Raw genomic sequence first — 27,130 nt, 5'->3', positions numbered from 1 at the left:
TCACTGAAACGAAACAATAATACCATCTCCTGCCGCTCTGTATACTTCGAAGCGGTGTGTCAAATGGCCCTTTGCCGGCAGTGCACCACGCTATAAAGCCAGTTTGGTGGATGTATCTGCCAGAACTATTTCCAGTCACATGGCTGGTGTATCAAAGTAGTTCCTGGGCTATCTGTGACCTCCGGTGAAGCTGTTCTGCAGGCTCCACAAGCCGGTAGTGTTCCTTGGTGGCTGTTGGTGGGGACCTGGTGTTGTGTTGTGGCTCATCTGAACGTCGGGCTCCGGGTCTGCCAATGACAGTAGACCGGGGGCAGTCGCAGTTGCAGGATCTACCTCCATGGGCACAGGGACATCTGCTGGAGGATCCGCCTGGGTTGTGACCAGTGATGTTGGCAGAGGCATCGGTCAGGTGGGGAGAGGAGCACTGTCACCCCCAAGGGCCAACAGCCATGGAGACGGCAGAGGAGCTGGCTGTGGACCACACTGGGGACAAAGCTAGTTGTTGTGCTTCCGGCACACTGTGCCATTGTTGAGGGTGACTGCCACTATAGCGTGGCTAATGAGCGACAAGACCCTGGTGGGGACCCACTGGGGACGATTCCGGGTGAACATGCCCAGACCATATCCTGCAGAGAAAAATGGGGCCTTGCCAAACGTGGAGGAGCTGGTCGGGGAGAACATGGAAGTAGGAGAGACAAGGGGGACCAATGAGGGTGGCTGTGAAGTTTTTCAGCTGAGGATGACCCATCCTGAACAGTGGACCAGTAAGAGGAAAGGAAGATGGTAAGGGTGTCATCCAGGGAGTGTTACGGATGCAATTTCGACATCTGGACTTTGAATGTACAAACTGTTCGGCTAATCCATTAGATGTAGGATGAAAGGGAGGGGTTTGAATCAGGGTGGTGCAGTAGGAGGAAAATTCAGCAGACATAAATTGAGGGCCGCTGTCGGTGACCAACATCTCCGGTAGGCCCTCAGTGGAAAAGATGCGGGAAAGAGCTTGGGTGGTATGGGTGGATGTCGTGAAGGACATGCAGGAGACATAGGAAACCCACTGCTTGTGTCCACAAAGATAAGCCTGAAGGATCTGAGGAACAGGCCCACGAAATCAAAGTGCAGACAGGACCAAGGAGAAGGAGCAGGAGGCCATGGGAACAGGCGTCGAGGGAGCACGAACTGGTGCCGTTGACAAGAGGGACACGAGGCCACCATGCGGCTGATGGTGGCATCCATCCCCCTCCAGTAGATGTGCTGTGGGCAAGCCATTTTGTCAGGACGATCCCCCAATGACCAACGTGCAGGAGCTCCAAGGCCCGCTGGTGGAGGGAGATTGGCAGCACAATCCGCCAACACTCATTATCACCCAGGATGAGGAGGACCCCATCTCTGACAGACAGGTCCTGGCAGTGGTGCCAGTAAGCTCAGATCTCTGGCTGTGGCAGCTGATGATGGTCTGATGGCCACCCATGCTGAACATGGTGCATCAGTGCCTGGAGGGTTGGGTCATCTGCCGTGCTACTAACTTGGCATTCAGTGGCAAATCATCTACTGCCTCAGCAGCAGCGTCATCCAGGTGGAAACAGGCTACTGGGTAAGCATCGAACTCATGGTCGGCACCTACTGTGAGATAAGAGAGAAGATCCGTGTTGGCATGGAGAGCTGTGGCTTGAAAACCGATGTTGTAGGAACATTCTGCAAGGAACAATGCCCAGCACTGGAGGCGGAAAGCAGTCCTCATTGTGATGGCGGATGTAATACTGAACAGTGAGACTGGAGGCTTGTGATCAGTGTATAAGGTGAGCAACAGCCATAGATGAAATCGTGGAATTTCTTAAATCCAAAGATGATGGCCAAGGCCTCCTTCTCAATTTGGCTGTAGTTACGCTGAGCCGGAGATAGTGTTTTGGAGATGAAGGCCACCGGGCGTTCAACTCCGTTGATGATGTGAGACAAGACGGCCCCCACTCTGTAGTCAGACACATCGGCAGCCAAGGTGAGAGGCTTGGTGCGGTCATAAGCGACAAGGCAAGCCATCATCAGGAGAGAAGACTTCAGACAGCTGAACACCTTATCACAAGCCACAACCAGTCCCAGGTTACATTCTTACGGAGGAGGCGGTGAAGGGGTTCTGCCAGAGCCAGGGCATGTGGGATAAAACGGTGGTAGTAATTGAGTTGACCCAGGACTGACTCGAGCTGGGAGATGTCCTTCGGGGACGGCAGCTGCTGAATAGCCTCGACATACTGGGGTGTTGGTCGAATGCCATTAGTGCTCAAAACATGGCTGAGGTAGGTACCCTGAGGAACAAAGAAAAGACATTTCTCCTTGTTGCAACATAAGCCGGCACCCTGAAGAACATGGAAGATGCACTGGAGGTTGTGGGCCAAGTCTGGGGTGGAGAAGCCAGCGACTAAGATGTCATCTAGGTAGTTATCCGTCCCTGAAATTTCTCTTGTCAGTGTTTCCAAATAGCACCGGAAGATGGCTGGAGCACTGGCGACCCTGAACTGGAGGTGATTGTAATGGAAGAGTCCAAAAGGGGCTGCCAGGCAACCTGGACAGGATGTTGTCAACCTTGGGTATGGGATAGGAGTCAATAATGGACTGAGCATTGACAATGGCCTTAAAATCTCACAAACTTGAAGAGTTCCATTTGGCTTCTTAAGGACCATGATGGGTGTAGCCCAACAACTATGGCGAACAGGACGAACAGATCACCCTCTGGAAGCGGCAGTGTTGCCTCTGATGTGTGACAAAGCATTGACTGCAGGAGGCCAACCGTTGTTGCTGCTGCGGCTGCTACTACTGCGGCTGCCATCAGTGCAGGTGGGGACTGGCGCCCTGGTCTGGGAGAGTGAGCGCAGCCTCAAGAGTGGACTCCTGGTGCTGCTATGGCGGCTGTGTTGATGTGAACCACGCAGAGTGAAAGGACTGCTTATGAGTGCGGATAATGGATAAACAGGTGTCTAAAGAGGGATGTTTCAGCTTCAGAAGATCAATCTGTAAGGTATCAGGTGGGGCATGGACAAGAATCATATCACGAATGGGGGTTGCCACAGAAAAAATGACGGTCACGGGAGAGACCTTGTAGTGTAGCAATCAATTTCCTGCATGACTGCGCGGGAAGCTTCTGACAACAGAAGAACTTCTGACATGCTGCTGCCACGTGGCCCTGAGAGTCAAAATAATCCAACAGGCTAGAAGTCAATGCCTGATAGGAAGAGAGCATGAGGTTCTGCATCGGGATGCAACTGTTGAAGGTGATAAACTCTCAGGCCCACATAAGCAAGAAAAAATGTGTGACACTGAAGTCACCAGTGACATCTTGAGCAATAAAGTGTTGCTCCAGATGAGCCACGTAGTTTCCCCAAGGCTCAACGGGTTTGCAAAACTGGGGAAACGCATGGGGTGTGGCATGGAGACCCAGAAGCAGGGAAGCTGTGTGGGACCTCTGCATAGGCAACCCAAGAGGGGGGGGGGGGGGGGGGAGGAGGAGTGGACATAGCTTGTAAATGCTGAATAATGAGCTTGTTCATTTGTTGCATACTTTCCAACAGCACTATGACTCACACTGAGGGTTCATCAATACCTGGAATACCATGTGCCATAGTGGACAACAACTGAGCAAACATGGGAAACTCTTAAATCAACTCATCACCACTGAAGTATCTGTGTTGGAAGAAGAGACATGTGGAAAACACAAGTCCGAAAACAACTTATTGCCCTCACCAAAACGAAACAATAATACAATCACCAAAAGAACAACCAACTCGATCCCAACTGTGGATAATATAAAATAAGTAATAATAATAGAAAAGACACGTCTCTTCATGGGGAGAGATCACAATAAAACAATTCTACAATGTCAAGATGCTTGTCGACTATACCGAGTCCATCTGGAAGAGATCAGCCATCTAGAAGAGGCATCTGGCCGTGGCTGCTGGGGTGGCAGCTCTGTATACTTCCAAGCGGTGCATCAAACTGCTGTGTGCCGGCAGTACAGCACACTATAAAGACAATTTGGTGGATGTATCTGCTGGAACTATTTGCGATCATGTGCCTGGCATATCAAAGTAGTTTCTGGGCTAGCTGCGATCTTTGGTGAAGCTGTTCTGCAGGCTCCACGAATGGGTAGCGGTCTCTGTCGGCCGTTGGTGGGGAGCTGATGTTGTGTTCTGTTGTGTTGTGGCTGCCGGTAAATATGTGTGTTGACAACACAGACGACGTAGGTTTTCTTGGTGAATATACGCCCTGTGATGCTGGCATCCCATATTGGGTTGGACGTGAAGTGGGATGCCCATGCAGTAGGTGCTACGATGTATGAAGTGGGTGGCCATGCAGTCAACTCTTTCTATCTTACCATAGAGTCTGTTATACATATTGTTCCTCCCTCCCTGGCTCTAAGACTGCTATAGCAAGAACAAATACAATTTATGGAACATAGTACTTAATAGAGCAACACGTAAGATAAAATGAAATACAGGCTACAGAATCGGCTGAGCACTCGTTCAAGATCACTTCAATAATACTGTTTCTTTGGCAGCTCAACAGGACCTGCCAGGGGGCCAACCGAGGTGGCCTCTGTAAGTGGGCCTGTGAACTGTATGGATGAATAATGTCTGAAATTGTCCTCGTCATGAGTGAAGGTACATCAAATATATTTATCTGCTCTGTGCTCTGTAGCTGCCCTAGTGTTCTTAGAATGGATCACAGAAACTTTACCCATATCTGTGGCAGTTGATCTCGATACTGCTTCTGGATACTCCAATGTACTCCAATGCATTTTATTGAACAGCTCTTTCTTGTCGTTCTTTTTCATTTGCACAAATAAGCTCCAAAACGCACAAGAGAACTGGAGACAGCCAATCACTCTTTCTGACACTGGTGTAGTATCAAACTCCTTAGGGATTTCCTCAGAAAGTTTTATTTTCACACAGACTGACACCAATGTGAGCTTGATAATTTGTGCATTTACATGTTTTACTTTGTGAGAAGAAAAGCTTCAGTCAGTCATACAAAGTTCAAAAGAAACTGGTTATGTTATTGTCTAGCAGAAGCAGACAGTTCAGAACAAAATTGAGTGCAGTTACATGGATGATGAAGATTTAATACTAAATTCATTGTACATGCAGCTTTCACTCAATTAGACATCTAACTCCATTTTGTCACTACATATAAATAAGTCACAATACTGCCTATCGAATATTCTGTGTAAATGTAGAGTTAATTTTGTGTCATGCATATTTGTTCTTATTCCTTCTAGCGAACATATTGGGTTGGTGCGCAAGTTCATAGTATTTTTCCACAAATTTAATAAACACAACAGATACACGCAACAGAGACTTCAGTCACCAATAATATATTCTCCTTCACTATTTACAACAGTCTGCCAATGCTGGTTTAACTTTTCTGTTCCACGACTGTAGAAATTGTGCAGGTTTAAGGCGAAGAACTTGTTGAGCTATGTTCAGAGCGCATTTTCAACCATAAAGAAAGTTCCTCAAAGGTTGTCTGATATAGAGGAAAAAAAGGTAAAAATGTGAGGGCACAAGGTTAGGTGAATTAGGTGGGTGCAGGAAGATTTTAGTAGTTTTTTAGTAGTTTTTGTCAGTCAACCAGAATGCCAGCGGGCATTATCTGGAGTAGCATCGCTTCACACAGTCTTCCTTGTTATTGTTCTTGGGCTTCCTCTGCACGATATCTCAGTTGTTTACATTAAATGTCAGCAGTGATGGTAACACCGTGGGGAAGCAATCCATAGTACACCACAAAATCCCTTTTCCACCAGATGCATAACATTATCTTCTGTGGATACGCGGAGATCTTTGTACGGGGAGTTGCTGCTTTGTTTGGGCTCAGTCGTTCCTGTTCCTTGTGTTAGCACAAAGATGCATTTCTTGTCACCAATGATGATACAGGATAGGAATGATCGGTATTGTTCATGAACCAATAGATGACGAGCAAGCAGAGGTGCACATATGGACACCTGCTGACATTTGTAATTTTTAGCTTAGAGCATGCAGTACCCATACATTCAATTTTTGAACCTTTCTCATTGCATGCAAATGTCGTACAATGGTGGAATGATCACTGTTGATCATATTTGCCAGTTGTCACATACACTTATGTGGATCATTGTGGATTAATGCATTTAAACGATCTTCATCAAACACCCGAAGGTCTTCCTGAAATTGGAGAGTCACTAACATGTAAAACAATCATCCGTAAAATGAGAAAACCAGTTTCTTGCCTTGCTCTGTCCAGTAACATTATTCCTCCACACAAATGTTTCTGGCTGCTTCCACTACTGTCACCCCTCTATTGAACTCAGAATAATATGTCAGAAATGTTCAGATTTATCCACTTGGCACTCCATTTTGCAGCATCCACAGCTCCAAATGACAAAACAACGATATGTAAACTCAAATAGCAACAGTGAATTACAAATAAAAACTGACTATCGACAAATAAACCTATAGCAACTGGAATACCAACACACAGAACAAAAAAAATATGAACTTTTTCACCAATGTATTATTTCTGAATTTTTGCAGGGTATGAGAGAGTAAAGCTGTCTTCTGCATAAATTCAGAGCAGTTCATTTTGTCAACTGCTGTTACAGATGTAATTCATAAAGGTATTTATTTGAAGAGGAAAATTTATTCTTTAATACTTTTATTGCAGGGGAACTTTGTTATGTGCAGTGGTAAGCACTTCTATCACAGAGAGTGCCAGGTTACAAAAGGAGGTGTTTTATCATGCCCACATTGTGGTGAAGTCTCTCCTCCAGTGGACTGTACTCTGACTCTGAGTACTCTGAAAACTCCAGTGTACCTGCCAGAACTGAAACCACCAAGAAAAGAGTAAGTTCTCTGATCAAGTTAGTGCCATAGTGTGTAAGATATGTAGCTACTACTACTGCCATACCTTACTTTAGAATAAATATTACACCATTGTTAAAAGAAGCATATCAATATTGGGCACTTCCCGGGTTAAATTCCCAGCAGGGTCAGGGATTTCCTCTGCCTCGTGATGACTGGGTGTTGTGTGATGTCCTTAGGTTAGTTAGGTTTAAGTAGTTCTAAGTTCTAAGGGACTGATGACCATTGATGTTAAGTCCCATAGTACTCAAAGCCATTTGAACCAATATTGGGCACTATTTGTCCTCATGGATTCTCACACTTTGTTAATCTTTATGAAGTTGGGTGCTGAAATGTATTTGTGTGCATATGTTGGCCTGAACAATGTTTTCTTCATTATGCGAGTAAAAAAAAAAAAGCAGTATGACTATATAAAGAATTGTAACTGTTTACTGTACATTTGTAGTGATTATGTCCAAAGAGCATGCAACATCTTAAAAAAAAAAAAAAAATGCCCTCAATTCAGTAATGTAGCTCAACAGACCATCTTAAGATCATGGTGTAACATGATAAACATATCGCAGAATAAAAAGTATTAGTAATTATACAAAGTGTGTGTAATTTGTTTCGATAATACAATATGGCTATTAGGTGTTGTGTGGATTTTTCCATTCCCCTGTCACTAAGACTGCAATTAGGTTTCTACATTGCACACTACTGTCAACATATATTGGAGATTCCTCTGCAGTTTTAGCATAGGTTTGTGTGCAAATGCAATATTTTTTTAAATTCTTGTGTCTTTGTGATGAAAATTTACTTTTGCTATGGTGTATCCGTCTTCTTAGATTTTATTTGGCAGGTTATGCTGTTAATCAATGTGGTATGCTAACCACATCAAAGTTTCACTGCATAATGTGGTTCAGTTAATGTGTTTTCTACCCAACAAATAATTTCAGTTTTCTAAAGAAACATAAGTATTACAGAATCATTCTGCACAATTTGTTGTGTTGTTCTTTTTCTTAACCAAAAGTAGTTTAGTGTATCATTATTGTAAGCCCCCCCCTTGGTGTCCGGGGGTTAGAATAGGCCCGAGGTATTCCTGCCTGTAGTAAGAGGCGACTAAAGGGAGTTCCTCCCTCTCAAGGGGGTAGTTAGCGCTTGCGTCCGGAGACGGACGGTTCCACGACCTATATTTGTGGTCATTTTGGTTTGTTCTTTTCTTCTGGTTTCTTCCTTCCTTTGGTTGGTTCCTTTCTTTGTTCTTCTCCATCTCACTGTCTTACTTACTCTTTCCCTTGCCTTCTTCTCCTTGCCTTCTCTGGTCTCTGCCTCGGCGTTTGAGACAGTCTGTCCTTTCTTTCCGTCTCTCCTTTCTTTTTCCTCTTCTTCCTTCCTCCCTGTGCATGCCTGAAGGCCGACCCCTGCGTTCGCACGCATAGCCGGTGACGGGGTAACACGTAATTCCCCGCCCTGGGTAGACAAGTAAGGCACGCACGTACCCCCTGGTAAAGGCCAGGCCCAGGGAGGGGTGATTGCCTGAGCTGACACCTTCCGACCATGCCGATTGCTCCCTCCGCCCGTTTCTCGGGAGGTGTGACCTGAGGTGTGAACAATCACCTAAGGCGGGAGTGCCCTCTGAGAGGGTCCCCACAAGGAAGGAGCGCGCCATCGGAGACGCTGGCAATCATGGGGGATTCCTCTGCAATGGATTTCTCTTCTTCTTCTCTCTCGACTTCTGCCCACAAACGGAAACTTGACCAGCCACCAGTGACAAAAGTACTACCGGCTGGCCCACAGTTCCTCGTAGTTTCTCGATCTGAGGACGGAAAGGATTTTTCCTCTGTCAACCATTTCGTTATCCAGAAGGGCGTAGATGCCATAGCCGGATCGGTCAAGTCTTGTACCAGGTTGCGTAACGGTACCTTGTTACTAGAAACTGAGAGCACCTTTCAGGCACAAAAACTGCTTTGGGCCACACACTTGTACATGTTCCCTGTCTGGGTGGAGGCTCACCGCACTTTGAATTCGTCTCATGGTGTGGTATATACTAGATCACTCGATGGATTGACTGATGAGGAGATTCAGTCTTTCCTCGCTGAGCAGGGCGTGACGGCTGTCCATAGGGTCATGAAAAAGGTCAACAATGACCTTGTACCGACCCGGACACTTTTCTTGACCTTTGATAGTGCTCAGCTGCCTTCGCGCATCAAAGTGGGCTACGAGGTTATTTCTGTTCGCCCCTATGTCTCGACACCTACGCACTGCTACCAGTGTCAGCATTTTAATCACACTCGCCAGTCTTGTTTCAGTGTGGTTAAATGTGTCACTTGTGGCAGGGATGCTCATGAGGGTGACTGTCCACCTCCGTCTCCTCGTTGTGTGAACTGTCAGGGTGACCATGCAGCGTCCTCCCGCGACTGTCCCATCTACAAGGAAGAACGCTGTATGCAAGAAATTCGGGTCAAAGAGAAAGTGTCCACCTCGGCTGCTCCCAAGCTATTTGCTAGTAGGAAGCCCACACTGCTCCCAGTGGGGAAATACAGTACTGTCCTCGCCTCGCCTCTCCTCGGACTACCAGGGAGGTGGCGACGCAGACACGCGATCTGACCTCCTACACTACGGTCGTCCGTTCGGCCAGTGCTAAGATCGCCCGGTCGATGTCTCCTCTTCCTCCCGTCACCCCTCAGACACAAGCACCTATATCAGCTTCATGCTAAGACGAAGACCCAGAAGTCAGATGCACGGGCCTTCAAGAAGGAACCGTCTCGTGCAGACCTCCTACGTACCTCGAACTCCCAGCCATCGACCAATACTTCCACAAAACGACCTTCCAAGAAGGCTTATAGGAAGCACAGTTCTCCTTCCCCGCCACGGCGCATTTCTTCTCCTGCGCCACCCTGCGGTTGCCGACCCAGGCCGTCATCCGTTTCACCTGGCCGCCCTGCTGGTAGCCGAACATCTGGCCGTTCACCAGCGGAGGAAGCTCCTCCTCCCGGCCATCTTAACAAGATGGCCGATGAACCTATAGAGCAAATGGACGATGACTGTCCGCCTACTGCTAGCGGCGGCGGTGCTCGCTCGAAGCCGGACCCTCAGCGGCCTTCGAGATGACCCCTTCTTGCATCTTCTTCTTCTCACGATGGCACTTATTCACTGGAATATTCGCAGCATTCACTCCAACCCAGAGGACTTCAAGCTGCTGCTCCGCTTGCACCGTCCTCTCGTCATAGCCCTCCAGGAAACGAAGCTACGCCCATGCGATCACATTGCCTTGGCACACTACACCTCTGTGCGTTTTGACCTACCCCCTGTGGCAGGTATTCCGGCTCATGGAGGGGTTATGTTACTGGTTCGGGTTGATATCTACTATGATCCCATCACATTGCACACCGGCCTGCAGGCAGTTGTCGTCCGCATTACTCTCTCCACTTTTACATTTTCCATTTGTACCGTTTACACTCCATCGTCGTCTGCCGTTACCAGGGCAAACATGATGCAAATTATTGCTCAGCTACCTGCTCCATTTTTGTTAACTGGAGACTTCAATGCTCGCCATCCTCTTTGGGGCTCTCCAGCATCCTGTCCGAGGGACTCCCTGTTAGCAGACCTTTTCAACCAGCTCAATCTTGTCTGCCTCAATACTGGCGCCCCTACTTTTCTTTCAGACACATCTCACACCTATTCACATTTAGACGTCTCTGTATGTACTACCCAACTTGCACACCGGTTTGAGTGGTATGCACTTTCTGATACATATTTGAGCGACCACTTCCCGTGTGTTATCCATCTCCTGCATCATACCCCATCTCCATGCTCGACTAGTTGGAACATCTCCAAAGCAGACTGGGGGCACTTCTCTTCCAGGGCGACCTTTCTGGATCAAACCTTCACAAGCTGCGATAGTCACGCCTCACACCTCACGGAAGTCATTCTCACTGCTGCTGAATATTTCATTCCTCACACTACTTCTTCTCCACGTCGCGTACAGGTCCCCTGGTGGACCGCAGCATGTAGAGATGCTTTACGTGCTCGTCGACGTGCTTTATGCACCTTTAAACACCACCCTACAGTGGCGAATTGTATCAATTATAAACGATTACGTGCGCAGTGTCGTCGTATTGTTAAAGAAAGCAAGAAAGCCAACTGGGCTGCTTTCACAAGCACCTTCAACATATTTTCTCGTTCTTCTGTTGTCTGGGGTAGCCTGCGCCGGCTATCTGGCACTATGGTCCACTCACCAGTTTCTGGCTTGACGGTCGCGAATGACGTCCTTGTGGCCCCTGAGGATGTCTCCAATGCCTTCGGCCGCTTTTTCGCAGAGGTTTCGAGTTCCGCTCATTACCACCCTGCCTTCCTCCCCCGAAAACAGGCAGAGGAGGCTAGGCCACCTAACTTCCGCTCCTCGAATCGTGAAAGTTGCAATGCCCCATTCACCATGCAGGAACTCGAAAATGCACTTGCCCGGTCACGGTCCTCCGCTCCAGGGCCTGATTCTATTCATATTCAGATGCTGAAGAACCTTTCTCCTGCGGGTAAAGGTTTCCTTCTTCGTACTTACAATCACATCTGGATTGAGGGACATGTTCCCACATGCTGGCACGAGTCTATTGTACTGATTCCTAAGCCGGGGAAGGACAAGCACTTGCCTTCCAGTTATCGACCCATCTCGCTTACCAGCTGTGTCTGTAAGGTGATGGAGCGAATGGTTAACTATCATTTGGTTTGGCTGCTCGAATCTCGACGCCTACTTACCAATGTACAATGTGGATTTTGTAGGCGCCACTCTGCTGTTGACCATCTGGTTACCTTGTCGACCTTCATTATGAATAACTTCTTGCGGAAGCGCCCGACCGCGGCTGTGTTCTTTGATTTGGAGAAGGCTTACGACAGCTGTTGGAGGGCGGGCATTCTCCGCACCATGCATACATGGGGCCTTCGCGGTCGCTTCCCTCTTTTTATTCGTTCCTTTTTAATGGATCGACAGTTCAGGGTATGTGTGGGTTCTGTCCTGTGAGACACCTTTCGCCAGGAGAATGGGGTGCCACAGGGCTCAGTTTTGAGCGTCGCTCTCTTCGCCATAGCGATCAATCCAATAATGGGTTGCCTCCCAGCTGATGTATCAGGCTCCCTTTTCGTGGACGATTTTACCATCTATTGCAGCGCACAGCGTACATGTTTCCTGGAGCGCTGTCTTCAGCGTTGTCTTGACTGTCTTTACTCCTGGAGTGTTGCCAATGGCTTCCGTTTTTCTGCCGAGAAGACGGTCTGTATTAACTTCTGGCACTACAAAGAGTTTCTCCCACCATCCTTACGACTCGGTCCCATTGCTCTCCCATTTGTGGAGACATCAAAATTTTTAGGTCTTACATTTGACAGGAAACTTAGCTGGTCTCCACATGTGTCATATTTGGCTGCCCGTTGTACCCGTTCTCTAAATGTCCTCCGTGTTCTCAGTGGTATGTCGTGGGGAGCGGATCGAACCGTCCTACTTCACCTATATCGGTCGATCGTCCGCTCCAAGCTGGATTATGGGAGCTTCGTATACTCCTCTGCACGGCCGGCCATCTTACGCTGCCTCAACTCCATACAACATCGGGGTCTTGCGATCGGAGCGTTTTATACTAGTCCCATCAAGAGTCTTCATGCTGAAGCCGGTGAATTGCCACTCACCTACTGGCGCGATATACTGCTTTGTCGTTATGCCTGTCGGCTACTGTCAATGCCCGACCACCCATCGTATCGTTCCTTTTTTGACGACTCTCTCGACCATCAATATGGGTTGTATGTCTCTGCCCTGCTACTCCCTGGAGTTCGCTTTCGTCGCCTTCTCAACAACTTGATTTTTCACTCCCTGCAACCTTTAGAGTGGGCGAGAGCCACACGCCACCTTGGCTCCAGGCTCAGGTTCGCGTTCACCTTGACCTCAGCTTGCTCCCAAAGGAGGTTACCCCCGGTTCGGTATACCACTCCTGTTTTGTCGAACTTCGTTCGAAGTTCATTAATATGACCTTCATTTATACAGATGGCTCTAAGACCAATGACGGGGTCGGGTGTTCTTTTATTGTCGGGGCACAAAGTTTCAAATACCGGCTACATGGCCATTGTTCGGTCTTCACAGCTGAGCTCTTTGCCCTCTACCAGGCGGTTCTTTACATCTGCCGCCACCGACATTCTGCTTTTGTCATCTGCTCCGATTCTCTGAGCGCCATCCAGAGTCTCTGTGATCCGTATCCGGTTCACCCTTTTGTGCACCGGATCCAACACTCTCTTCAGCAGCTGGTGGACGACGGGTCTCCAGTTAGCTTTATGTGGGTTCCTGGCCATGTCGGTATCCCTGGGAATGAAGCTGCAGATGCCGCGGCCAAGGCTGCAGTCCTCCAGCCTCGGACGGCTTCTTGTTGTCCCCCTTCATCAGATTGTAGCAGGGTCATTTGTCGGCCACAGATACTTAGTGTTACACATGTGAAGCCAGGATGAGTCACTAGTAAAATATATTTTTAGCATAAATTTGAGTCTTGTCTTCAATTCAATGGTAGATTTTAACACCACTGTCCAGTAAAGGACATAGTGATATTAAAAATCATATGCCGTCACTTCCTCTGACCTTTCAGCTGAACATGGCCAGTTACAGGGGACATGCAGTTTAACACCAGTTCCAAACCACTGTGCATCTTGACCTTTTTTTATGTTAACAAATGGTTGTGAGAGATGAAAGAAGAAATAAGTGATAGAAAAGATAGTAAGACTGAGGATTGAACCCTGGGTCGTTGGATTTGTAGTCTTTGTCACTTATCCAATGACTCACTGTAATGTGCATAGTTTAAACATATTTTTTAATAAAAATAAAATGAAGCTGTTGACTAATGCACCAGCCATTGTGGCCAAGCTGTTCTAGGTGCTTCAGTTCAGAACTACGCTGCTGCTATGGTCACAGGTTCGAATCCTGTCTTGGGCATGTGTGTGTGTGTGATGTCCTTAGGTTAGTTAGGTTTAAGTAGTTGTAAGTCTAGAGGACTGATGACCTCAGATGTTAAGTCCCATAGTGCTTAGAACCACTTGAAAACAATTTTTGTTAACCCGTGCATTAAAATTGTGTTATTGGTATGCTAGCTAATCAGGCTACTATTTCACATTGCAGATCAACTGCTAGAATGACTGTTAAGGAATCCAGCAGGAAAAACATAATTGAAGAGAGAGAAAAAGGGATGACATTACCGCTTGACAAGGAAAAACTCACACAGTTGGTTAACACAGCTTGCAGTATGCAAGTTGTTTCTGAACAAGAAATAAACACTTCAAGGTATATAATATCTGTATACATTGTTCCTTTATGAGATAGTCTTTTTATATGAGCAAGCCAGATATGAATGTAGTTTGCAGGCTAGAGCTTCGGATTATATACACTGTGTAACAAACTTAGTGATGCACCCAGAAGGGGAGGAGGAAACAAAGTGAAACTTAATATATATATTGAGAAGGTATATATGTTATTTCAATGATTATAACATCGAGTCAAATTTACAAAGAACTTGGCATTATGAGCCCACTTATCAGTATGAATCACACATCCTCTTGGCTGGATGCATACATTGATTCGATTAGGAAGGGTACAATAAAGAATTTGTGTATTACCCTGAGGCAACATGGCCCACAACTGTTATAACTGGTTCATGATATCGTAGCTGCTGGTACTGAGACAGAGCTGATTTCTGAGCTGGTCACATTCGCTCTATCGGGGACAGGCCTTGGAATCGCGCTGACCGTGGTAGTACCTCAACATCAACCAGACAGTCTGTAGAGACACGTTCTGTGTGTGTTTGACCATTGTCCTGTTGAAAAATAACATCACAATATTGCCACTTGAGAGGTAACGTGTGAGGACACAGGATACCCCTGATGTACCATTGTGCCATCGGAATTCACTCGGTTACTATCGGCCATTTCCTGAAGTCATACCTGATGGTTCCCCACACTGTGACACCTGCTGCAGCACTGCTGTGTCTCACCAAACCATTGGAAGACTGGGACCTCTCTCCAGTTCACCACCATACTCACCTGTGATAGTAATTCGGGCCAGTGGAGATTCCGATTCATTGCTGAACACAATATGATGACACTCATCAGCATTCCATGCTTCTCTGTCATGGCACCACTCCAAATGTAGGTGTTTGTGTTGTGGTGTTATTGGCACCATACATGTGGCACAGTAATTCCTTAGTTCAGCCTCTGCTAGTTTCAGCCCAATAGTGTGGGATGACTCGGACTCTTCCAGGGAGTCCATTACATGTTCTCGGATGGCAGACAAAGCTGTAAAGAGATTACAATGTTCTTGGTGCACAGTAAGGTTGTCCTACATTGTGAGGGTCAGATGTAGTTGACCAAAAACATTGACGACATATTTGTCTGCCATCATGTTCCCATACAGCCCAATGTTGGGCCACTGTCACATCTAAATGGCCCACAGGTCTTGATGATGTTCAGTTCCAAATGCAGGTCAACAGTGAAGCCCCTTTCAAATTCCTATGACGTGCTGATAATGCTGTCCCACAAATGTGTGTGGTATCTCAGTGTCTATCCTTCATAGTCATCTTTCAAAGTCTGACACTGTTTGTGCCCCTTATATACTGTACCAGGCTTGCTAACAACAGTGAACATGAACAAAACTGATGCAGTGTGATGGTCCTTCTAACTTTCACAGGGAGTTGCAACTCTAGGCATTTATATACCAACTGATTTTGTGTGCATATGTGAAATTACATTGGCTACTGACAATGTGTTGTGGTTGCTTCACTTTTTTTTTTTTTTTTTTTTTGGTCAGGCAGTGTATTGTACTGTAAAAGTATACTGCTTCAAAATTTAAACTATACAAAATCATTTAGGCCAGATTAATTGTAAATGTTCATTCCTCTTGTTTCTTAACATTTTGTGACACTACATGTGTATAAATAGAAATGAAATGTGCACCTGCTTTGAAGAGCACTGTGTGGTATATCGTGCAGTGTTTAGAATATTTTCAGGCAGTTGCTTTTTTATATATGTAACTAAGTCACCAGATGATAAGCAGAGTTCTGTTGTGATGAGTCGACTTTTTGTTACTATTTGACATCTTTAAGTAATAGAAGGAGTAAAGGCTACAACTTACTGGGTAGTTCAGGTGTTGAGCGGTTGGTAGACACATAAAAAAGACTGAAAACGTTCCATGGTTACACTGTCCAACTGTACTGGCATTGCAGCTCGACTGGGTTGTATTGGGGAGAATGCAGCTTGAAATGGTTAGGATGAATTGGAGAGGAGGATGGCTGATGACTGGGAGGTACAGGTAGAAGTGTGGGATTGGAATGCAGCACCAGTGAGATCACTGTGTCCCATACACAAGGAGCTGCAGTGGCTCACAATGATGTTGTGAAGCACTGGACTGGGAGGAGGAGAGGGGCAGGGGGATAGAACAGAGGAATTGGTAGGCTGCAGAGAGGAGGGTATGAGTGTAGATTGAGGATAGCAGTGACTGAGCTCTGGAGGATTGTAGGATTGAGGAATAGACTGTGATTGCTGCCTCCTCCTGAGCCCCCATAGAGGGCCCATGACTTTTTCGTGAGCATGTAAGTGGTGAGCATAGGACTGCAAGCTATTGCAGCACTTTTCATTTCTTGTGCTGCAGATACCCCCACCATGCCATCCTCTTCTTCCTCCTCCTCATTTGACTATTTCTTCTCAGACTACTGACTCACTGACTTCAGTGTTAAGTCTTTATGCTGACTTAGCTAATAATTAAGTAATGAATTGGATTACTCACTGTGCTGTGTTCAGTCATTGTTTTGGAATATTGTAGTCTAATCCCTGTTTCAAGGCTTGCTTCACCTTTCTCCTTTTTTCAGAATTTTGATAGATTTACAGATGGTTTGGGGAAGTCGGTTTTAGTTGACATGCAATCCATTGATATTAGACTGGCTCATATTTTGCAAGTTTGGATTTTTCTTTCAGCAAACTCCCCCTCCCCATTCAAACCCTGCTCTCTGTTTGAATCTGTTGCATGAAAAAGGAACTATAGAGCAATTGAACAATTATTTTTTTGAAATGATGTGGAATGAGTCATTTTGCAGGATATGTATACATGATTAATTTTAACATTGATGAACAAAATTATGTTTTTGGTCCTGCTTACGCAACTACACTTAAAGTGTGTGTGTGTGTGTGTGTGTGTTTTTATAGAAATTTGTTAGCTGAATAGGGGGAGTTGTCCAGGAGAAATGAAAATGATTTGAAGTTAGATTTTAAACTTGCTTTGCTGCCTGTCAGAGATTTCATGGTATTGGGTAAATGATAAAAAATTTTTGTTGCTGCGTATTGAACTCCCTCCTCAGCCACTGACAGCTTTAATAATGGGTAATAATGGTCATTTTCCCCCTTTAGTATTATGGGTATGGGCATCACTGTTGTTCTCACATTGTGATGGATTATTTATGTTGAATTTCAGTTGCAAATATGTGTATTGTGATGACAGTTAAAATACCTGGTGCTTGTAGGAGGTACCTACATGATGTCCATGGGTGAACATATATTAGTCTTACTGCTTGCTTTTTTGCAATCATTACTCTTTCTAGAATGAGATTTTCACTCTGCAGCGGAGTGTGCGCTGATATGAAACTTCCTGGCAGATTAAAACTGTGTGCCCGACCGAGACTCGAACTTGGGACCTTTGCCTTTCGGGGACAAGTGCTCTACCATCTGAGCTACCGAAGCACGACTCACGCCCGGTACTCACAAATATGGTTTAAAAAATCTCATTCTGGAAACATCCCCCAGGCTGTGGCTAAGCCATGTCTCCGCAATATCCTTTCTTTCAGGAGTGCTAGTTCTGCAAGGTTCGCAGGAGAGCTTCTGTAAAATTCGGAAGGTAGGAGACGAGGTACTGGCAGAAGTAAAGCTGTGAGTACCGGGCGTGAGTCGTGCTTCGGTAGCTCAGATGGTAGAGCACTTGCCTGCGAAAGGCAAAGGTCTCGAGTTCGAGTCTCGGTCGGACACACAGTTTTAATCTGCCAGGAAGTTTCATTACTCTTTCTAATTGGTGAGTTACCCTGGAAAATTATGCTATAAGACCACATGGAGTGGAAATATGCAAAATATGTCAGGGGGTTAATTAATTTGTTTTCAAGATTAACAATTACAAAAATAGCTGAACTTAATTGTTTGAGAAGCTTAGTAATATACTTCATTAAGTTCAAGTTTTTATCAGTATGTACATCCAAAAAGTTGAAGCATTGTACCCTATTTACCAACTCCTGCTCATGTGCTATATCAGTTGCTGGTGTGACTCTATTTGTTGTACAGCACTAAATATAGTATGTTCTTTCGAAATCTTTCTGAAAACCATTTTATAATTCCTTGGAGAATACTGTTTACAAATTCTTCTGCTGTTTTCTCATTTATTATAACTCTATTATCAGTGGCAAAAAGTACCAATTCAGCTTGCTAAATGTTAAGAGCGTTTGCCATAAACGTAATTGCCACCATTACAGGACAAAATGTGTCACCAATAATGTGTGTTGACATCTTCCGTTTGTATGGTAGTGCTACAATATTACACACAGAAAAACATAATTTTCAAACATCCAGAAGACTGATAATTAGGTGATAATAATAATTACAGTTTTTCACCTACAAAATTCTGAGAAATACACATATTTGGAATTCCATACACGGACTCGCACCCAGAAATATATCTGATCAACCAACAAGAGGAAGTGATAAATGACTTTCAATTTTTAGGACTCCTGTTCGACCAAAAACTATCGTGGTTACCACATATAAGACAGTCTAAGACAACCTGTATGCAGAAATTAAACTCCATAAGCTTCCTCAGAAACACGTCTTTGGTAGCAGATTGATTGCTGTAGGGAAATTTGACCAATCATTAAGCTTGACTAGACTATAGGTGTATCATTTACAGGTATGCACAGGTTTTTGATTTAGACATACTGAACCCTGTGCACCACATTGGAGCCAGTCTTGCAGTTGGAGCCTTCTACATGAGCCCTGTCAATAGTCTCCTCCTTGAAGCACACATTTCACCTTTAAAGACACACTGTCCTGAAATCTTATTTAATACTGTGGTTAAAATTTGTTATTGGCTAGAATATTAAGAGTTACACATTATTTCTCCAGTATCCCAACACCCATCTTCTTAGGAATTGTTTGAACAGGGAGAACAGCAGCAATTAGGCTAAACCACGTGCACCAGGAGCTCTTTTTGTTTGTGATAACTTGCTCACCTACTTCACTGGTGGAGCTTTTCCCATGGTGTATTCCTCGACATGTAGTGCAAATGGACCTCCAGTGTGGCAGTGAGGATCACGCAGATGGTAAAACTCATCACTGTAAGTTCTGTTCAGTCTTCCACGACTGTGCAACCTTTACTCCAAAGTATATGATGAGGATGTGGCTATTCATTTATTGACAGAAATGTTTAAGATCAATACTCCCTTCACACTGTATTCAACATTTACCTGGAGGAATTAGTAGTAATATATAAAGCTCGCACACATGTAGATCTCATCTTCCCAGAAATATTTTCCTGCACAGTGATTCCCTTAAGGCAACGGCCTTGCTGCAGTGGATACACCAGTTCCCGTCAGATCACCAAAGTTAAGCACTGTCGGGTGTGGCCGGCACTTGGATGGGTGGCCATCCGGGCCGCCATGCACTGTTGCTGTTTTTCGTGGTGCACTCAGCCTCGTGATGACAACTGAGGAGCTACTGGACCAGATAGTAGCGGCTCTGGTCACAGAAAACCATCTTAACGATTGGAATAGCAGTATGCTGTCCCCACACACCTCCTATCCACATCCTCAGATGAGGATGACATGGCGGTCAGATGGTCCCGATGGGCCACTTGTGGCCTGAAGACAGAGTTCTATATACTGCTAAAGTGATTCCCTCAATAGTTTTGAGACAATTGAAAATCACTCACTGACTCAGTCTTGGTCTCTATGATTTGTGAACTTTTGTGCAATGTGTACAATACAGGAACCTTTGTGGTATTCTTCTAGACACAGAGCCATATTGGCATCCCAGTCACTGATCAAGCTGATATATTAAATAATGTAGCCTCTCCACTGGACCTGATGTCAGTACGAATCCCAGAAGCTATATTATAGGTTCATCTAAGATGCCGTATTTTACATAAATGGAGAGAAAAGTGGATGAACAATATCAGACTCAACAAACTCTGAATGATAAAAGCCTCCACCAAGAATTGGAGGACATCTCTTCACCTCTCTGAAAGAGAAGCTGTAGAATTGTCACATTCCTGTTGATCATACTGACTTCAGATACAGCTGCATACTACTCGGTGCAATTGCGGAGTGACCTTGTCACTCAGCCACGTTCTTGAAGCATGCTCAGAATTACTTGACCTGTGGCATAGATTACATCTTGACAAGTCATTACTACAATGATGCTGGTGCAACAAAAGCAGCTCGTGTTGTAACCTCCTTACAGGAGGTGGCTATTACTACTTGCCTGGAGGGAAGACGTCATACCTTTCGTGAGGTACTATTGGGAAAATTTAGAGAACCAGCATTTGAGTCTGTCTGTAAAACCGATGTAAATTTAGCATAGGGACTGTGAAGATGGAGAAATTAGGGTTTGTACGGAGCCACATAGATAGTCTTTTTTTCTCTCTCTCTATATTTACTTTTGTTCACACACACTTCGACCACTTTAACTTCACCTCCGCATCTTCTTTTATTGATATCCCTATAAATCATCACTTGCCACAGTGTCAAATTTCCTGATCTGACTCTATCCATGTAACTCAAAAAACCCTTTTATTTTTTTGTGGATTATTAGGATAAAGTGGCTGGCAATCATGTTCTGGAGTCCTTTGGAAACCCAGTTCGTCATTCATGCATCAGAGGGAGCTCATCATTCCCTCATTCCTAGCCACCAGCCACACTCACTTCCAGCCCACCATCCCCCTCCTCAGCTCCTTCCTCCTATTGCCAACTCCAACCAACACAACTCCTCAAGCGAGCTGAATGGCAGTGCCAGTACTACGTTGTTGGCTGAGACAGAGTGTGTGTGTGTGTGTGTGTGTGTGTGTGTGTGTGTCCAACCATTTAACACTTCACTTAATACAGTGGGTTGTTACTTCTGTTCCTTCCATTATTTATATTCCACCAATGACATCCCACATTCCACTAGCCTGTTTCATAGCTTTGTTATTCTCTCTTTTAGTGTATGATGCCGGAGTCATTTCTTGTTTTAGCAGAACATTATACTTTAGCATGTTGTTTAAGAGGTCACTCATTGTGTGTTACTAATTAACATTTTTTGTAGGAGCATGGAGGAAACACTGTTTATTGCTGCAAAGACGGGGAATGCAGAGAAGATACTGCAAGCTCTGGGTGTGTATTTTATTCTTTGTTTTTCTTTTGCCTGTAATTGTTACTGTTCTTGTTGTTTTTACCTTTTTAAAAGCAGGAATTTTTGTGTATATCTTATTTGAAGCTGTTGACTGTTTCCCATTTTGTACATTCTTGTAGTAAAAGCATAGAAATTGCAAAGAAGAGGATTTATTGAGCAGACAGACAGTAGTTCAGCAACTAATAACCATCATCTGCATCCATATCTGCACTCTCAAAGCACAATATGAGACTGAGGCTACTTCATGTACTGGTATCATTATTGGGCAGAGAATAATTTGGCTGGTGTTGGTCTGCGTGAACCATTCCACCTATAGTATTGTTGTAGTCAAGAATTACTTAGGATATATTGCCGGCCGCGGTGGTCTCACGGTTCTAGGCGCTCAGTCCGGAACTGCGCGACTGCTACGGTCGCAGGTTCGAATCCTACCTCGGGCATGGATGTGTGTCATGTCTTTAGGTTAGTTAGGTTTAAGTAGTTCTAAGTTCTAGGGGACTGATGACCACAGATGTTAAGTCCCATAGTGCTCAGAGCCATTTGAACTTAGGATATCACCATTGTGTATCATCAGTTCTCTATTTGCGTCAGTTCAGCATTATGTTCAGAGTTCAGCAGTACTATGACCCACTTAGCATTGCAGCACAGAGCCATTACTTTGCCTCTTTGTGTTCTTTATTTCTGGTGTCATGTTGTTTCTGTCGGACTTGACAGTGTCATAAAAATCTGTTCATAGTTACCAAAATATCTGCTACCTATGAGGGCATAATTAATTATCAACTGTTGAACAATATCCCTATGGCAGGCCTTACTTACATTGCTAACAGCGTAAAAGTGATATTTTGAGACCGTTTAGAATACCAGTATGCCCTGTGCACAAAGAAAAAATAAACTTCTTGCAGTTATAACATTGTTTTCTTTGATTTACAAACCACAGTTATATTTACTTTCTGTGTAAAATATCAACAGAACCTGTTGTGGCTAGAGAGAGCCATATTACAGAGCACCTGAAATGTGTCCGCTTCGGTTAGGTTGAATTTGAAATTAGAATCACTACATAGAGCTCCTCTAAAATAAGATTAATGCTAACAACATCCATAGTGTAGTATAATAATATGAATCCTAGCTGGTGCTATATATGCGAATTTCAGGAATGTTAATTAGTTTGTTCTGGTTCATTGTGCTGGGGGCTTGTGTGTCCCAAGAGTACTTCATTCTACATTACAAATCTCAGTTAGTGACTCGGTACACACTGTCACAGAAAATGGGTACATCGTTATAACTGCTAAGGTTGCGAGGGCAGTGGAGGGGGGGGGGGGGGGGGGGGGGGGAAGACTGAAACTGTGTTAGCCTGCAACCTCAAGGCTATCTGTGCAACTTGGTTGTATGAATCTTGTTCAGCTATATAGGACTCTGGATTAAGGGACTTAAATTCACTAGCTGTTTGTAGGAGTTAAAGTATTTGCAGCTTCTAACACACAGTAGAATTGGTGCCAGCAGAGAGTAACTACATCCTATCACTCAAGAGAGCTTTAAATAGCCCTGCAAGGGAAGGACCTCAGAAACAGATTTTGAAGAATAATTGAATATAATGTATTCTCACAAATGTCTTACAGGTTGTATAGAGGAGAGTTGCCACCATTCAATTAACAAGGAGATCTCTCATTTACAGTAGGTACTTTGGACTAACTAGATTCCTAAGGATGCTTTTAATAGCAGGAGCTACAACCTTTAAAGTCAGCCACTCACAGAACACTCAGTTGCTGGGAAATTACCCAGTAGTTATAGAATTTCTCTGAAAAGTCAGTTACAGCAAGGGCATTCTCTCTTGTAGACATGTTCCATATTCACTCAGTAAATTTCATGAGCACAGCTGCATAGGCTTTGTTTCTTCTTTTTCTATTATGTCGGCTGTATATTTCCGGCCATCTGCTGAGTGAGCTGACCAAAGCTACCGTACACAACAATACTTGTTCAGTCGTCGTAAATCACAGAAAACTCAACCACTAGAGACATTTTCATGAATTTAATCTTTGGCTTCATGCTCAATCCATGTTTGGATGTAGATTTGTCACTATTAGCTGTACTATAGTAATGTCTTTGCAAGTTTTCAGAGAGGGGAGCATATTTCAGAATTTGTCTAGGTTGCAACCACTATCTTTATTAATGGAAATTTTCACCAAATGAATTTTAGCAGCTTCTTTCATCACCAAGTCCCAAAAAAAATGAAGTGGGCACTAGAATTTCAACTCTTTCGTGGTGCATAGATTTATCAGTATCAATTTAGTGCTCTGTCTCAGCTTATTTGTTGGGTGGGAGCATTAAGTTACCTTTGACGGAATCCGAAAGTGCTTCTGTCTACAGTGTAGGGTGAAGACAGCAGCACTTTAGGATTCTGTTGTAGATAACTTGATACACTTCAAGGCTGGCATTTGCAGGATCTCCTGCAAGTGTGGCATTTCGCATATCAGGCATACAGCTCATACAAGCCAGGAAAGATGTATGGAACACCATAGATACACCCAGATTATACAGCCCAACAAATTGGTCATGACAGAGCACTACATTGATACCGGTCACACTGTGAAGTACAAAAGAGGTGAAATTATAGTGTTGATATCATTTTCTGGGACTCTGTAATGAAAGAAGCAATTGAAATTAGTTTGGCAAAGAATTTATTTGTCAAAGACAGCAGTTTCAGCCTAGACATATAATGGATTCTGCCCCTTTCTTTAATAAACTTGCAAAGACATAGCAACAATACAGTTAATAATGACATATCAATATCCCAGCATGGATCGACCATGTATCCACAGGTTCAGTTTATGAATACAGTTTCTCTGGTGCTTGTTTTCTGTGGTTTAAAATGGTGGAACAAGTACAGTTGCATACTGTAGCTTCAGTTGGCTCACTCCGAAAATGGCTGCTGGAAGATGTATGTTGGAAACATTAGAAATAGGGAAAAAAAATCTGCTCCACTCTGAAAATTCAATGGATGAATTATTACACAATGAAAACATCAACATGGAATTACTGGACTAATTGGAAGAAGAAAACATAGTTGGTATTAAGAATATAATGAATATATTCAGTGATGTAAGAATGCAGAGTCTGGCGGCGGTAACATAGATTAAAAAGTTCTTGGATTTCCAGTCACATCAAGTGATTAAAATTACATGAGCTTTCGACCAGGCACTCCTTGACAATTGTCAAGTGATGTGACTGCCAGTGGGATGTTGGTATGCCACTTACATAAACTAGTTGCCACCTATGACATCACTGGTGGCCACACCATCACTATAAATGGGCATAAGGTGACTGGGCGTTCGATGTGTATGCTTCAGCAGCGCTATTGCTGGAGACCCTGCTGTGCTGAGCTGCAGGCCACTGTTTGTATTTAGGATGTTACTGGTGATATTTATTTCAATGGCTTCATTAATTCCACAATCCCAGAACACAATAATGTAAGCCATTACGGATGTTTCATTAAATTTTAGCTGGTATTCATTTTTTAAAGAGTGCTCTGCTAAAGCAGATATCTCAGGGTAGCATAGGCATAAAACCTCTCGTGCTCCTACATGCGTTGCTCCACAGTGTGTACTTTTTGTCTGACATAAGACTGGCCACACTTGCAAGGTATCTTGTAGACACCAGGTGTTCTGAGCCCTGCTGCATCTTTAAGTGGCCTCAGTAATTTAAGGATTTTCATTGGAGGCATGAAGATTTATTTTATCTTGTCATTTCAGCTGATGGCTTATCTTGCCGAACATGGAGCCTCAGAACGGCAAAAATGCAAGTTTCATTTTCTGCTCATCATTGGTGATCTTACAGTTAGTCTTGCTGTGAATCATTTCATTTATTTGGTGGACATTATACCCATTGTTGCTGAAGACCTTGCATAAATGTCTCAGCTCATGTGGCAGGCTATCAGCACCCGATATCGTTCTTGTATGATGCACCAGTGTTTGTAAAACAGCGGCTTCTGTGCTGGGTGGTGATGGCTGATGGCATGCAAGTACAGATCAGTGTGGGTGGGTTTTCTATAGATGCTGTGGCCAAGGTATCCATTTCATTTGCGGTGGACAAGGATGTCGAGGAAGAACACTGCATTGTCGTCGTCTATATGGTAAACTATAAATGCCATTGAGGTGTTGCAAGAACTCATCAAGTTCCTCACGTCTGTGGGGCCAGATGGTGAATGTTTCATCAACATATCAAAAGAAATGACTGGACTTTGACTGCACTTTGTCTAAGGCAATATCCACAGAATTTTCCATGAAGAGGTTTGCAACAGCTCAAACTAATGGGCTACCAATTGCAACGCCCTGATCATAATACTGGCTGTTGTACAGAAATAAGAAGACATGAGAATGTGCTTAAATAGTATGACCATTTATCTTACAAAGAACTGGGTTACTAGATCCAAACAGTCTTTGAGAGGTACATTTGTAAACAGCACCACCACTTCAAAACTGTCTATACTGTCACCCCCACTAAGTCTAGGACGGTTAATTTGGTTGTTAAAATCTGCTGAATTTTTAATATGATGTTTGCAATGTCCCACATGTGGAGCTGGGAGATTTATTCAGTGTTCCTGCTGCAATACTCTGCATTCTCACATTTCGTATCTCTATGGGGAGGAAATGTGGCACTATGTTAAATGTCTGGGAATGCTGTGCATCAAGAAGGCTAATTTAATGAGTTTGCTAGCCTTCCTACTGTGGTGCTGTGATGAGAAGACTATTCTATGATTTGCTGTGGTATCCCGCCATATCAACACTGTCACCTCTAGGAAGATATTCTGACAGCTTCTCACTACTACAAGAAAAGATACAAAATACTAGGCAACAGTTGGATTCGAATGCACATCCTCTTACGGAAGCATCTCCGATCATCAAGTACATTCACAGCTTTGACTGGGAATGGATCGACACAGCTGTGGTTTCTCTACAAATGTCGTCACAGAAATGAACTACAGAGAGGCAGAAAGGAAAGTTGACATGCCTTCCGCAACACCAACACAGTACAGGCCACAGACCCTCAGAACACACCATCATCAAGTTCATGGCAAGAGATATAGATACAGGTGCAATGTCAGCACTTAAGAAAGGACTTCGCTTCACGACTTTCCTGTCTGTGATGTAGTAAGTGGCATTGAACAGGCAGTCTGCAAGCTCCCAAACGAAAAAGTGGATAAAATATAGTGTGAAACACGGTGTATTCTCATGAAAGCAATGTTACCAGCACCCAACATGAGCAGGGGTGAGCACAATGGCCTGCAAGCACTATGCAATGATGAAAGCATTGTGGTACTTCCTGCTGGCAGGGGAATGCAGCTCTAACTGTGGAATCTGCAGATTATGGTAGGAAGACCTCTATGCTACTGGATGAAAACACTTATTGGAAACCCCTATGTGACCCAACATCGAGCATAATAAGAAAGACATCTGAACATCTCAAGCACTCTTTGGTGTAAGACAGTGTACTCAAGAATCTTCACACACACACACACACACACACACACACACACACACACACACACACACACACACACACAGACCATCTGCTGCTTATGCTGTACCGAAGATCTGCAAAGATGGGATGCCATTCTGCTTCATTGTATTCACCATTAGTTCATCAACGTACAAGCTGGCAAAGTACTTGACCAATCTCCTCACTCCACATGTAGGACACTACAAACATATTGCAAATGCAGCAGATTTTATCAACTGAATTAACCATCTTGAACTTAGTGAGGGTGACATTATGATCAGTTTTGATGTGGTGACACTGTTTATGAATGTGTCTATTAAAGATTGTTTGGATCTAGTACCCTAATTCTTTGTAAG

The 27,130-nt window shown here is 44.3% G+C and overlaps 1 protein-coding gene across 8 annotated transcripts in view; it reads left to right on the top strand.

Annotated features, from left to right (window-relative positions):
- LOC126298513 (uncharacterized) overlaps window positions 1–27,130 on the top strand; it is a 350,018-nt gene that overhangs the window by 177,895 nt on the left and 144,993 nt on the right. For all 8 annotated transcript variants that reach the window (XR_007552615.1, XM_049989865.1, XM_049989864.1 and 5 more), the window contains 3 exons: window positions 6,685–6,863; window positions 13,999–14,160; window positions 21,198–21,265. Coding sequence is in view for 7 of the 8 variants with exons in the window: in XM_049989865.1 (XP_049845822.1) it covers window positions 6,685–6,863; window positions 13,999–14,160; window positions 21,198–21,265 (409 nt within the window). In the remaining variant the exon portion in view is untranslated. The remainder of the gene's footprint in view (window positions 1–6,684; window positions 6,864–13,998; window positions 14,161–21,197; window positions 21,266–27,130) is intronic.

Source organism: Schistocerca gregaria, chromosome X, assembly GCF_023897955.1.
Source record: "Schistocerca gregaria isolate iqSchGreg1 chromosome X, iqSchGreg1.2, whole genome shotgun sequence".
Classification (NCBI taxonomy): domain Eukaryota; kingdom Metazoa; phylum Arthropoda; class Insecta; order Orthoptera; family Acrididae; genus Schistocerca; species Schistocerca gregaria.
This window is presented reverse-complemented; position numbering and strand designations above follow the sequence as displayed.